Source organism: Salvelinus alpinus, chromosome 4, assembly GCF_045679555.1.
Source record: "Salvelinus alpinus chromosome 4, SLU_Salpinus.1, whole genome shotgun sequence".
Classification (NCBI taxonomy): domain Eukaryota; kingdom Metazoa; phylum Chordata; class Actinopteri; order Salmoniformes; family Salmonidae; genus Salvelinus; species Salvelinus alpinus.
This window is the reverse complement of record NC_092089.1, coordinates 74326873-74341570: the sequence shown is the minus strand read 5'-3', so window position 1 is coordinate 74341570 and position 14698 is coordinate 74326873. Positions and strand designations below refer to the sequence as shown.

The following is a 14698-nucleotide window of genomic DNA, read 5'->3' as shown; positions in this document are numbered from 1 at the left end:
CCTGAGGTCCCAACACACTGAAGGCCCCCAGAATCTCCAGGTGTTGGAAACTCTGGTCTAAGCTGTCCTGGAGGCAAAGAAGATATGGATCCATGACAGAAAATAAGTGATTAATAGCTGTTTGTTTTAGTTTATCTAACACACATGATGTAACATTGGTTTCATCACAGCATTTGAAAACAAATGTTTTTACCTCCTCTCTGGTCTTGGTCTTCACCTGGCCTATTCCTCTCCTCCTCCTCCTTGATGTTGAATGCGCCCAGACCCATTGGGTCATCGAAGTTGGTGGAGTTGGCTCAGAAATAAACACATAATACTGTAGACTAGTACAGACTAAATATGCACAAACATTTTTAGCCCTTAGCCTAATTAAAGGAAATTTGACTTACCACGTGGCATATTACAGTTGAAGTCGGAAGTTTACATACACTTAGGTTGGAGTCATTAAAACTTGTTTTTCAACCACTCCACAAATTTCTTGTTAATAAACTATAGTTTTGGCAAGTCGGTTAGGACATCTACTTTGTGCATGACACAAGTCATTTTTCCAACAATTGTTTACAGACAGATTATTTCATTTATAATTCACTGTATCACAATTCCAGTGGGTCAGAAGTTTACATACACTAAGTTGACTGTGCCTTTAAACAGCTTGGAAAATTCCAGAAAATGATGTCATGGCTTTAGAAGCTTCTGATAGGCTAATTGGCATCATTTGAGTCAATTGGAGGTGTACCTGTGGATGTATTTCAAGGCCTACCTTCAAACTCAGTGCCTCTTTGCTTGACATCATGGGAAAATCAAAAGATGTCAGCCAAGACCTCAGAAAAACAATTGTAGGCCTCCACAAGTCTGGTTCATCCTTGTGCGGCAATTTCCAAACACCTGAAGGTACCACGTTCATCTGTACAAACAGTAGTACGCAAGTATTAACACTATGGGACCACGCAGCCGTCATACCGCTCAGGAAGGAGACATGTTCTGTCTCCTAGAGATGAACGTACTTTGGTGCGAAAAGTGCAAATCAATCAGCAAAGGACCTTGTGCTGGAGGAAACGGGAACAAAAGTATCTATATCCACAGTAAAACGAGTCCTATATCGACTTAACCTGAAAGGCCACTCAGCAAAGAAGCCACTGCTCCAAAACCGCCATAAAAATCCAGACTACGGTTTGCAACTGCACATGGGGACAAAGATCATACTTTTTGAAGAAATGTCCTCTGGTCTGATGAAACAAAAATAGAACTGTTTGGCCATAATGACCGTCGTTATGTTTGGAGGAAAAAAGGAGAGGCTTGCAAGCCGAAGAACATCATCCCAACCATGAAGCACTGGGGTGGCAGCATTATGTTGTGGGGGTGCTTTGCTGCAGGAGGGACTGGTGCACTTCACAAAATAGATGGCATCATGAGGCAGGACAATTATGTGGATATATTGAAGCAACATCTCAAGACATCAGTCAGGAAGTTAAAGCTTGGTCACAAATGGGTCTTCCAAATGGACAATGACCCCAAGCATACTTCCAAAGTTGTGGCAAAATGGCTTAAGGACAACAAAGTCAAGGTATTGGAGTGGCCATCACAAAGCCCTGACCTCAATCTTATAGAAAATTTGTGGGCAGAACTGAAAAAGTGTGTGTGTGAGCAAGGAGGCCTATTAACTTGACTCAGTTACACCAGCTCTGTCAGGAGGCATGGCTACCCAAAAATGTTTGACCCAAGTTAAACAATTTAAAGGAAATGCTACCAAATACTAAATTAGTTTATGTAAACTTCTGACCTACTGGGAATGTGATGAAAGATATAAAAGCTGAAATAAATCATTCTCTCTACTATTATTATGAGATTTCTCATTCTTAAAATAAAGTGGTGATCCAAAAACAGGGGATTTTTACTGGGATTTAATGTCAGGAATTGTGAAACTGAGTTTAAATGTATTTGGCTAAGGTGTATGTAAATTTCCGACTTCAACTGTATATAGCCACGGCTTCAGTCTGTCAATTTTAAGTCACTTAGGGTCCCATCCGGATTGCTGGTGGCTCGCACTTGGCCTTACTCCTCTTTCTTCTCCTTCTTTCTGATCTCCTCTCTCAAATCAAATGCATTTATATAGCCCTTCTTACATCAGCTGATATCTCAAAGTGCTGTACAGAAACCCAGCCTAAAACCCCAAACAGCAAGCAATGCAGGTATAGAAGCACGGTGGCTCGGAAAAACACCCTAGAAAGGCCAAAACCTAGGAAGAAACCTAGAGAGGAACCAGGCTATGAGGGGTGGCCAGTCCTCTTCTTGCTGTGCCGGGTGGAGATTATAACAGAACATGGTCAAGATGTTCAAATGTTCATAAATGACCAGCATGGTCAAATAATAATAATCACAGTAGTTGTCGAGAGTGCAACAGGTCAGCACCTCAGGAGTAATGTCAGTTGGCTTTTCATAGCCGATCATTGAGAGTATCTCTACCGCTCCTGCTGCCTCTAGAGAGTTGAAAACAGCAGGTCTGGGACAGGTAGCACGTCCGGTGAACAGGTCAGGGTTCCATAGCCACAGGCAGAACAGTTGAAACTGGAGCAGCAGCACGGACAGGTGGACTGGGGACAGCAAGGAGTCTGAGGCATGGTCCTTGGGCTCAGGTCCTCCGAGAGAGAGAAAGAAAGAAATAGAATTAGAGAGAGCATACTTAAATTCACACAGGACACCGGATAAGACAGGAGAAATACTCCAGATATAACAGACTGACCCTAGCCCCCCGACACAAACTACTGCAGCATAAATACTGGAGGCTGAGACAGGAGGGGTCAGGAGACACTATGGCCCCATCCGATGATACCCCCGGACAGGGCCAATCAGGCAGGATATAACCCCACACACGTTGCCAAAGCACAGCCCCCACACCACTAGAGGGATATCTTCAACCACCAACTTACCATCCTGAGACAAGGCCGAGTATAGCCCACAAAGATCTCCGCCACGGCACAACCCAAGGGGAGGCGCCAACCCAGACAGGAAGACTACGTCAGTGACTCAACCCACTCAAGTGACGCACCCCTCCTAGGGACGACATGGAAGAGCACCAGTAAGCCAGTGACTCAGCCCCTGTAATAGGGTTAGAGGCAGAGAATCCCAGTGGAGAGAGGGGAACCGACCAGGCAGAGACAGCAAGGGTGGTTCGTTGATCCAGTGCCTTTCCGTTCACCTTCACACTCCTGGGCCAGACTACACTCAATCATAGGACCTACTGAAGAGATGAGTCTTCAATAAAGACTTAAAGGTTGAGACCAAGTCTGCGTCTCTCACATGGGTACCATTCCATAAAAATGGAGCTCTATAGGAGAAAGCCCTGCCTCCAGCTGTTTGCTTAGAAATTCTAGGGACAGTTAGGAGGCCTGCGTCTTGTGACCGTAGTGTACGTGTAGGTATGTACGGCAGGACCAAATCAGAAAGATAGGTAGGAGCAAGCCCATGTAATGCTTTGTAGGTTAGCAGTAAAACCTTAATCAGTCTTTGCCTTAACAGGAAGCCAGTGTAGGGAGGCTCTCTCATTTTCTCCTTCCATCTCACTTCCTGACTCTCTACTTTCCTCTGTTCTACTCTGCTCTCCTTTTCTCCTTCCAGCTCCCTTCATGGCTCTCTCCTTTCCTCTGTTCCACTCTGCTCTCCTCTCTCCTTTTCTCCTTCCAGCTCCCTTCATGGCTCTCTCCTTTCCTCTGTTCCACTCTGCTCTCCTCTCCTTTTCTTTTTCCATTTCTCCTCTGCTCCATTCTGTCTGTCATGCGTCCCTACCTCACTCCCGGGATTCTGTTTCTTCTCTGTACAGTAAAGTAAGCCATACACTTGTTTTAAAAACGATAGCTTAAGCTTTTAACTTCTCTGGGATATGCGTCCCACCTCGACAACAGCCAGTGAAATTGCAGGGTGCCAAATTCAAAACAACAGAAATCCCATAATTAAAATTCCTCAAACATACAAGTATTTTACACCATTTTAAAGATAAACTTCTTGTAAATCCAGCCACAGTGTCCGATTTCAAATAGGCTTTACGGCGAAAGCACAACAAACGATTATGTTAGGTCAGCACCTAGTCACAGAAAACCACAAAGCCATTTTCCAGCCAAGGAGAGCCCTCACAAAAGTCAGAAATAGCGATTAAATGAATCACTAACCTTTGATGATCTTCATCAGATGGCACTCACAGGACTTCATGTTACACAATAAATGTGTGTTTTGTTCAATAAAGTTAATCTTTATGTCCAAAAACCTCATTTGAAATTGGTGTGTTATGGTCAGAAATGCATTGTCTCAAACAAACATCCGGTGGAAGTGCAGAGAGCCACATCAAATTACAGAAATACTCATCATAAACATTGATAAAAGATACAAGTGTTATTCATGGAAATATAGATAAACTTCTCCTTAATGCAACCGTTGTGTCAGATTTCAAAAACGCTTTACGGCGAAAGCACACCTTGCGATTGTTTGGTAAGCGCCAAGTCACAGAAAAACAGCCATTTTCCAAAGAAGGAGAGGTGTCACAAAAGTCAGAAATAGCATTACAAATATTAACTTACCTTTGATGATCTTCATCAGAATGCACTCCCAGGAATCCCAGTTCCACAATAAATGTCTGTTTTGTTCGATAAAGTCCATCATCTATGTCCAAATATCTCCTTTTTGTTCGCGAGTTTAGTACACAAATCCAAACTCAGGAGGCGCAGGCAAGTCCAGGCGAAAGTTCAGACGAAAAGTCATATTACAGTTCGTAGAAACATGTCAAACAATGTATAGAATCAATCTTTAGGATGTTTTTATCATAAATCTTCAATAATGTTTCAACCTGAGAATTCCTTTGTCTTTAGAAAGGAAAAGGAACGCAGCTACATCTCACGGGAGCGCGCGAGACTGAGCTCATGGCACTCTGCCAGACACCTGGTTGAAACAGCTCTCATTCCCTCCTCCTTCACAGTAGAAGCCTCAAACAAGGTTCTAAAGACTGTTGACATCTAGTGGAAGCCTTAGGAAGTGCAATATGACCCCATAGACACTATACTCGATAGGCAATGACTTGAAAAACTACAAACCTCAGATTTCCCACTTCCTGGTTGGATTTTTTCTCAGGTTTTTGCCTGCCATATGAGTTCTGTTATACTCACAGACATCATTCAAACAGTTTTAGAAACTTCAGAGTGTTTTCTATCCAAATCTATCCAAATACTAATTATATGCATTTTTGGGCCTGAGTAGCAGGCAGTTTACTCTGGGCACCTTATTATCCAAGCTACTCAATACTGCCCCACAGTCCCAAAGAAGTTAAAGAGTTAGCTAATTAAAGAAAGTTTAATTTAATTCAGGCTAATTTAATTTAAGTTAGCCTAGTGGCTAGAGCGTTGGGCCTGTAACAGAAAGGTTGCTAGATCGAATCCCCGAGCTGACAAGGTAAAAAATCTGTCGTTCTGCCCCTGAACAAGGCTGTTAACTTCTCACGAGTCACCAACCCTGATCCGGTAGCACCCCCCCCCCCCCCCCCCCCCACTGAGTAGCATAGCTAGCATAGCGTCACAAGTAACTTGTAGCATCTAAATATCATTAAATCACAAGTCCAAGACACCAGATGAAAGATACAGGTCTTGTGAATAAAGCCACCATTTCAGATTTTTAAAATGTTTTACAGGGAAGACACAATATGTAAATCTATTAGCTAACCACGTTAGCAAAGGACACGATTTTTTTACTCCCAATAGTTTTTTCCTGCGTCAGTAGCTATCACTAATTCGACTAAATAAAAATATATATAGCCACTAACCAAGAAACAACTTCATAAGATGACAGTCTGATGACATATTTATGGTATAGCATAGTTTTTTTTGGGAAAAATGTGCATTTTTCAGGTATAAATCACAGTTCTACATTGCAGCTGCAATCTGAAATAGTGCTGACCCAGCCAGAACAATTACAGAGACCAACGTCATATAACGAATTACTCATCTTAAAACATTTCAGAAAAATACACAGCGTACAGATATTGAAAGCCCAACATCTGGTGAATCCAAACAATATTTCAGATTTATTAAATGTTTTATAACGAAAACAAAATGTAGCGCTAAATTAGCATAGCTATACCAGGCAGATTCGGCTAGGCGCCCACGGCCAGTTCACATGCACAACAGATATGATATAACATCGTAAATTGGGTCTTACTATGGCTGATCTTTCATCAGAATGTTGATCAAAGTGTCCTTTGTCAAGATGAGTCGTTGGTTCCGTTCAGAATTGTTCCTTTCCCACTCCATTTAGCACAGGTACTGGTCGAGTGGCACGGATCTCTCAAACGTAAATAAAATCAGACAACGGAACACCACAAAACTCCCGAAAAAAATCAAATAATCTGATTAAACTATATTGAAAAAACATACATTACGATGATATGGTCACATGTATCAAACAAAATTCGACACGGAGATAGTTTTCATCCATAACGCCAGCAAAACAGTACACAATCGCAGCTCCAACTCGTGCGAATCAGAAAACAGGAAGTTGTCGGTCACGCCAAAGAAATAGGTCTTATTTCACGTCAGTACCAGATAAACAAAGAATTTCTCCTCTGACGTCCTCTTGACACCCAGAGGAAGGCGAATGAAGTGTGTTTCTGGTCATAGGGGTCATGACCATATATAGGCAGAGCGTTGAAGCGAGCATAGACTTCTTGCATTCTACTTCTTGGTCAGGGAAAGTGCTGTCAAATGACTTGTGTATCACTCAGAGACAAAATTGAAACGGTTTTAGAAACTAGAGATTGTTTTCTTTCCAATGGTATTATTTATATGCATATAGTAAGAGCAATAATTGAATAAGAGGCAGTTTAATCTGTAGAGCAAATTATGCTAATGGGAAAATAGCACCCCCTGTATTCTCAAGAAGTTAACCCACCGTCATTGTAAATAAGAATTTGTTCTTAACTGACTTGCATAGTTAAATAATGGTTCAATAAAAAGAAAAAGCCAGCTAAGTTAACATTACCTGATACTCTTGTTCCTGCGCCCATTTTCTCTTTCGCTGCTGTGGCTGGAAATATTTCAAACTCATCTGAGAGAAAAAATCGAATCGAAGACCGATAAATGTAGCTATCTTGCTTGCACTTGATACAGTTCCAAACGAACTAGCTAGCTAACTTGCTAGACTAGTAACGCTAGTTAACCATGTTTCTATCATCAACATACTTGTGGATATTGGATAGCTAGTTGCCGTTACAATTGTGGCAGCAGTATTATAGACCTACATTTTGATAGTAAAGTTTTTAGGTTATAGCTAGCTTATGTAGTTAACTAGTTGGCTAGCTATCATTAGTCAAACAAACAAGCAAGTACCTTGCAGTTTCTCACGCAGGAGCACTCAGGTGATTCAAGTGAATTGTGTTTCGCGCCGCATGTCGTCTATCGAGCACTGGTCACTGGCTCTCTGTGATCCTTGTGTTGCAGGCTGCCTGCCACCGCTCACAGAGCTAAATAACCTTTAGAACTGTGCTGAACCCAGACAGATTATCTATTTACCAAGAAAAGCGAATGTGCTTTACAGAACTCTATTGAAACTGTTTAGTTTCTTTTGGTGTGGTGGCAATGATTCCGCCATGCTGCAGCGCCACACTTAACCTTTACAGCGGTGTTTCCTCTGCGTTAATTTATCTGTCTGTTTCTGTTATAAACCTATGTATCACTGAACCGTTCTCGCTCTCCAGGCGATGAACATTGTGACGTCGGTACTGCTGCTGTACTGTACGGAGGAGGAGGCCTTCTGGCTTTTGGTGGCTCTGTGTGAGAGGATGCTGCCTGACTACTACAACACCAGGGTGGTGGGTGAGTGACTGACACAACCTCTCATAGACACACACTTGTATTTAATTCCGTTGGGTTATGTCTTTGTTTTGTCGCTCGCTACACGCTTAGGAAAGAATTCTCTGTTAAGATTCCTCCAAATCCCCTAATTTCAGAGTGTTTGATAGGGTAGACAAGCCCATTCTTGGTTCACTGCCCTTCAAATGGCCGTCACTCAAATTACATTTATAGTAGTCACACAGTGACCGTGTCCCAATACCTATACTTGTGCTCTAAATTAGTAGGTTATTTGGGTATGGAAAAATAGAACGTTCTATAGTATGTGAAATTTAGAAAATTGAGAATGCTTTAAATGCCAGGATGTCATACTCATTTCGGCTTTTCATCTAGTAGAATTCCCTGCACACTATTTAGGAAGAGCATTGTCTTTCCACACGTGTTTGACAATAGTTGATAATCAGAATAGGGGACGCGTTCTACAAAATTGAACGAATGTCTGGGGAACAAGCACGATTGCACATCTAAGATGCCACCTTCTCAGCAATGATCCCTCTAAACTGCACGCAGCTCCCATCGGACTGCCGCGCCGAATAAATATCAGCCCACACAGAAGCACGAGATTGAACTTCACTCAACTTTCTAGAGTTTTCCCCCTTAGTTAAACACTATCAACGTTTCCCTTTACTGTGGGAATTGTGATCGAATCAACGCAATATTAATGCAATATAACAAAACAAACTATGCAAGAGATTTTGTTGTGGGGAGAACGCATCGGAGTAGGATTCTATTGCATTAACACGCACGACTCAGCCCGTACTCTACACAGACCAGTGAGGCATAACCAATCAGAGCTGCAGTAGGCCTATATGCAAATAGACCAATGCTATACAGTGCCTTCAGAAGTATTCAGACCCCTTGACTTTTTTTTCACATTTTGTTACTTTACAGCCTTATTCTAAAATGTATCAAATCGTTTTTTTCTTCTCATCAATCTACACACAATACCCTAGAATGACAAAGCAAAAACAAAAAATGTACATAAGTATTCAGACCCTTTACTCAGTACTTTGTTGAAGCACCTTTTGGCAGCGATTACAGTCTTGAGTCTTCTTGGGTATGACGCTACAAACTTGGCACATCTGTATTTGGGGAGTTTCTCCCATTCTCTGTAGATCCTCCCAAGCTCTCTCAGGTTGGATGGGGAGTGTCGCTGCACAGCTATCTTCAGGTCTCTCCAGAGATGTTAAAGTCCGGGCTCTGGCTAGGCCACTCAAGGACATTCAGAGACTTGTCCTGAAGCCATTGTTGTGTTGTCTTGGCTGTGTGCTTAGGATCGTTGTCCTGTTGGAAGGTGAACCCCAGTCTGAAGTCCTGAGCGCTATGGAGCAGGTTTTCATCAAGGATCTCTCAGCACTTTGCTCCATTCATCTTTTCCTCAATCCTGACTAGGGTTGCACATTTTTGGGAATATTCAGAGGTGGAAACTTTCCGTGGGAATATATGGGAATTAACGGAAATATCTGCAAATTAATATTAATACGATTTAAATGTAGATGTTTTTTGCATTAGATATATTTACCATTATATAAACATTTTACCTTTATCATAGACATAATTGCAAATGATTAAATCCTTCCAATAGAAAAATAAATACATTTAGTTACAAATTGAACTTTAATTAAATGAGTCTACTCTTCACATGGGATGATTTCACTGAACAACAAAATAAAGGGAATATTGAATGATCCCCAATGATCCATCGCATCTCCCCAAAACGTTTTCAACATACATCTGTAAAATTATAGTCTAGAAACTAAAGCTTTGGTAGTCTTCCTCTCAGGCTTCCATGTCTTCTCCCTGGACCTCCTCAATGTCCACCTCTTGAACATCAGACTCTGAGGCCTCATCTTCACTGTCACTTTCCAACTTTGTTGAGGATGGCTCATTGTCAGGCTCAAAAAGCCTCAAATTTGCCCAGATGGTCAACCATTTTTCAACTCTTGTAATGGTCAGCCTGTTGCGTGCTTTGGTGTGTGTGTGTTCCCAAACAAGGACCAGTTGCGCTCTGAGGCGGCTGATGTTGGTGGGATTTGGAGGATGATGGAGGCAACAGGGGAAAGAGCCTCAGATCCACAAAGTCCCTTCCACCAGGTGGCTGATGAGATATGTTGGCACGACTGCCATATTGCATCTCCATCCCAAAGCCCTTGCATGGAAGTGTACTTCGCCAGACTGCCAAGAACCTTGCCCTCATCCAGGCCAAGGTGGCGAGACACGGTAGTGATGACACCATAGGCCTTGTTGATCTCTGGACCAGACAGGATGCTCTTGCCAGCATACTTGGGGTCCAACATGTACGCTGCGGTGTGTATGGGCTTCAGTTAGAAGTCTTCACGCTTTTTGATATATTTCAGAACTGCAGTTTCCTCTGCTTGGAGCAACAGTGAAGTGGGCAGGGCAGTACGGATTTCTTCTTAGATCTGCAAGCAGAGTCTGAACATCAGACAGGAAGGCATTGCCTCAATCCGTTCAATGGCTACTGCTTTAGGTTTCAGGAGTTTCAGGCTGCTTACCACTCTCTCCCAAAATACATAATCCAGGAGGATCCTCTTGATGAGCCTGTCCATATCGGCATACTGTGATATGGCCTTTTCTTGGAGACTCCTTCCCCTCCAGGAGACTGTCAAACATGATAACACCACACCAACGGGTGTTGCTGGGCAGCTTCAATGTGGTGCTCTTATTCTTCTCACTTTGCTTGGTGAGGTAGATTGCTGCTATAATTTGATGACCCTTCACATACGTAACCATTTCCTTGGCTCTCTTGTAGAGTTTATCCATTGTTTTCAGTGCCATGATGTCCTTGAGGAGCAGATTCAATGCATGACTAGCACAGCCAATGTGTGTGATGTGAGGTTAGGACTCCTCCACTTTAGACCAAGCAGCCTTCATGTTCGCAGCATTGTCTGTCACCAGTGCAAATACCTTCTGTGGTCCAAGGTCATTAATGACTGCCTTCAGCTCATCTGAAATGTAGAGACTGGTGTGTCTGTTGTCCCTTGTGTCTGTGCTCTTGTAGAATACTGGTTGAGGGGTGGAGATTACGTAGTTAATTATTCCTTGCCCACAAACATTCAACCACCCATCAGAGATGATTGCAATACAGTCTGCTTTCTCTATGATTTGCTTGACCTTCACTTGAACTCTGTTGAACTCTGCATCCAGCAAATGAGTAGATAAAGCATGTCTGGTTGGAGGGGTGTATGCTGGGTGAAGAACATTCAGAAATCTCTTCCAATACACATTGCCTGTGAGCATCAGAGGTGAACCAGTTGAATACACAGCTCGAGCAAGACATTCATCAGCATCTCTCTGACTACGTTCCTCCATTGAGTCAAAAAAATTCTGATTGCAGGAGGATCATGAGCTGTTGCTATCGATAAGGTGTCTGATTCATAATTTTCACTTTGAATAGAGGTAGAGGGACTTTTGTCAGAGGTTGATTGTTGTGAGCACTGTGGGAACTTTATGCGCTTGTCCAGATTTTTCTGCATCTTTGTTGCATTCTTTACATATGATTTGGCACAGTATTTGCAAATGTACACAGCTTGTCCTTCTACATTAGCAGCAGTGAAATGTCTCCACACATCAGGAAGTGCCGTGGCATTTTCCTGTAAAGATGAGGAAAATAATTGAGTAAAAAAAAAAAAGAATACAATTCCATGTACAGATAAATAGTTTAGCAGTTAGATTAAACAACTCCTTTGTGAGATAAATGTTATAAAATGAAACATGTATGGAAACAGGTGAATTAACACTCCTCAGTTAGCAGGCTCAAGCAAGGTAAAACCCACTTCGTAGCAAAAACTAACTAGCAGAAATTGTTAAGTTAGAAATTATTTAAACACACTTTCCTGTAGGCTACTATTTACTAGTTAACAAAAATGTATGTCATATAAAATATATTCACCCCACCCAGTATTGTAATCAAAAGTATGTAGTCCTTGGCTCAGACAGGGTAGTAGTATGGGCTCAATAGCATCTCATTAGTGTGCAAGATCTTGAGAATCAGCGGTACATGTGATGGAAAAATGCACTGTGCATGCAGAGGGTTGCAATTCCATTGAATTGGGGATAGTTTAACCAAAATATGCCACAAGACCTAGAATTGCCTTGTGTGTATCCCACAAAAAAAGGTTCACTGTTATAAGCTAACTCAATTTAAGCCAAATTCCCAGACTTAACTTCCATTGGAACATTTCCGGCAATTTCCTGGAAAGTTTCCGACCCTTTGCAACCCTAATCCTGAGGAGTGGCTTCCGTCTGGCCACTCTAGCATAAAGGCCTGATTGGTGGAGTGCTGCAGAGAGCTGGTTGTCCTTCTGGAAGGTTCTCCCATCTCCACAGAGGAACTCTAGAGCTCTGTCAGTGACCATTGGGTTTTTGGTCACCTCCCAAACTTCTTCCATTTTAAGAATGATGGAGCAAACTTTGTTCTTGGGGACCTTCAATGCTGCTGCTGCAAAAAAAAAAGTACCCTTCCCCAGATCTGTGCCTAGACAGAATCCTGTCTCGTAGCTCTACGGACAATTCCTTTGACCTCGTGGCTTGGTTTTTGCTCTGACTTGCACTGACCTTTTGCTCTGACCTTATATAGACAGGTGTGTGCCTTTACCAAATCATGTCCAATCAATTGAATTTACCACAGGTGGACTCCAATCAAGTTATAGAAACTTCAAGGACGATCAATGGAAACAGGATCCACTTGAGCTCAATTTCGAGTCTCATAACGAAGCGTCTTAATACTTATGTAAATAAGGTATTTCTGTATTTTGATTTAAATACATTTTTCAAAAGGCACTCGCACATTTGAGCAATCGTATTTGCAGGTGCATGGCAACAATTGAACAAGAATTTGCAAAAATTCTAAAAACTTGTTTTTGCTTTGTCATTATGGAGTATTCTGTGTATATTGCTGAGGAATTGTTTTTATTTCATAATTTTTAGAATAAGTCTGTAATGTAACAAAATGTGGAAAAAGTCTAGAAGTCTGAATACTTTCCGAAGACACTGGATATGGATCTGTTCCATTCACTTTGAACTGGACTCTCTGACTGTGTTTACAGCATGAGCGGTCAGGAGTAGATGCGCTTGTTCTGAGATCAAAGCGAGAGCTGCATGTAGCCACGTGCACATTTTGTTCATATCCTTTGCTAGTTAGTGAGTCATTAGCCCAGTTACAGATCATTTGTAGTCAGTGATTGCTTCCTGCAAGAGGACAAAACGTGTAGATTTTTAGACATCTTTGAAAAGCGAGTAGGGAAATCAATAGCTTTTTTTGTGTGTCTTCAAGGGGCAGTGTTGTATTTTGAGACTGGCTTGAATAAGCTAAATAGGCAGAGGGTAGCATAATTTGTCTGATTCTCTGTAATAATGGCATGGGAATAATAATGCATTGTATTTTGTAAAGTGGTTTCTTGCATCAAACACACCACCATCTTCAGTCACCTCCTTGTCTGAAGGACAAGTGGATAAACGGGTTAATGTAAAGCCCTGCATGTTTTTTTCAAAGTCTCATGGAATGTAGGTCTACGTTGAACACCGCACATTGGCTGCTACTGTAGGCTGAATGATAGAACAGCTATTTCCATGTTGAAATGTTATGGGATGCATTTTCTCCGTTGTTTATGATGGTAGGTCACTCTGGTAGGCCTGCATTATGATCAAATAGCCACAGTAGCCTACTTGACCAGTGTCTGAAAACTATCTTAAAGCGGGTACAGCATCAGTGTTCACAGTAAATGTGCAATGGATCATTTCTTTTGAGGGAACATTGCTTCTCAGTATGGATGAGAGGTATGTTGAAATGTGTTGCTTATTTCATACCTTTTTACTAAACAGTATGTTTTAAATAGTCTCTCTCTCTCAGGTGCTCTCGTTGACCAGGGTGTGTTTGAGGAGCTGACTCGCGCGTGCCTACCCTTCCTCTACGAGCACATGCAGGAGCTGGGAGTCATCTCCACCATCTCCCTCTCCTGGTTCCTCACCCTGTTCCTCAGCGTCATGCCCTTCGACAGCGCCGTGCTTCTGGTCGACTGCTTCTTCTACGAGGGCATCAAGGTCATCTTCCAAGTGGCGCTGGCCGTGCTGCACGCCAACATGGACACCCTGCTGGACTGTAATGATGAGGGAGAGGCCATGACCATCCTTGGACGGTGAGTATGGGAATAAAAGGGATGGAAGGAACAAAGTCTCAAGTGCTTCTTACCTAATTCACTTGACTGAACTGACTAATTGACACCAATACACATTGCGCAGCCAAAATGTTTAATTGGAATGGTAACTATAGTGTAACTATACAGAAAGGTTTACTTGTTTTTTTTCTTCTATTTATGAATGATGGCATTACTTCTCTAGACTAAAGAAGCTATAGCCATATTTCCCTGGGGTGAGAAATATTGGATTCTCTCTCTCACTCACTCACAGGTATCTGGACAATGTTGTCAACAAGCAGACCGTGTCTCCGCCCATTCCCCACCTCCACGCCCTGTTGACCAGTGGAGATGAGCCACCGCCTCAGATTGACGTGTTCCAGCTCATCAAGTCATCCTGTGACGTAAGACATGACTAGTAGAACCACGTGACTTTTTCACACAACTCGCTTGTTAAGTCAAATCACATAGCACAAGGAGAGATTGATTTCGATTCTACATATTAGTGACTTCACTGCCTTTTCCCTCTGTCTGTGTACCTGAGCAGAAGTTTGGTAGTTTGCGTGCTGATGTCATCGAGCAGATGAGGTTCCATCAGAGGTTAAAGGTTATCCAATCGCTGGAGGACACCGCCAAGAGGAGCGTGGTGAGTTCATACGT

The 14698-nt window shown here is 42.3% G+C and overlaps 1 protein-coding gene across 5 annotated transcripts in view; it reads left to right on the top strand.

The window, feature by feature from the left end:
- LOC139574430 (TBC1 domain family member 9B-like) overlaps positions 1-14698 on the top strand; it is a 60240-nt gene that overhangs the window by 33413 nt on the left and 12129 nt on the right. For all 5 annotated transcript variants that reach the window (XM_071398991.1, XM_071398989.1, XM_071398990.1 and 2 more), the window contains 4 exons: positions 7730-7847; positions 13756-14041; positions 14313-14442; positions 14586-14684. In XM_071398991.1, the coding sequence (XP_071255092.1) occupies positions 7730-7847; positions 13756-14041; positions 14313-14442; positions 14586-14684 (633 nt within the window). The remainder of the gene's footprint in view (positions 1-7729; positions 7848-13755; positions 14042-14312; positions 14443-14585; positions 14685-14698) is intronic.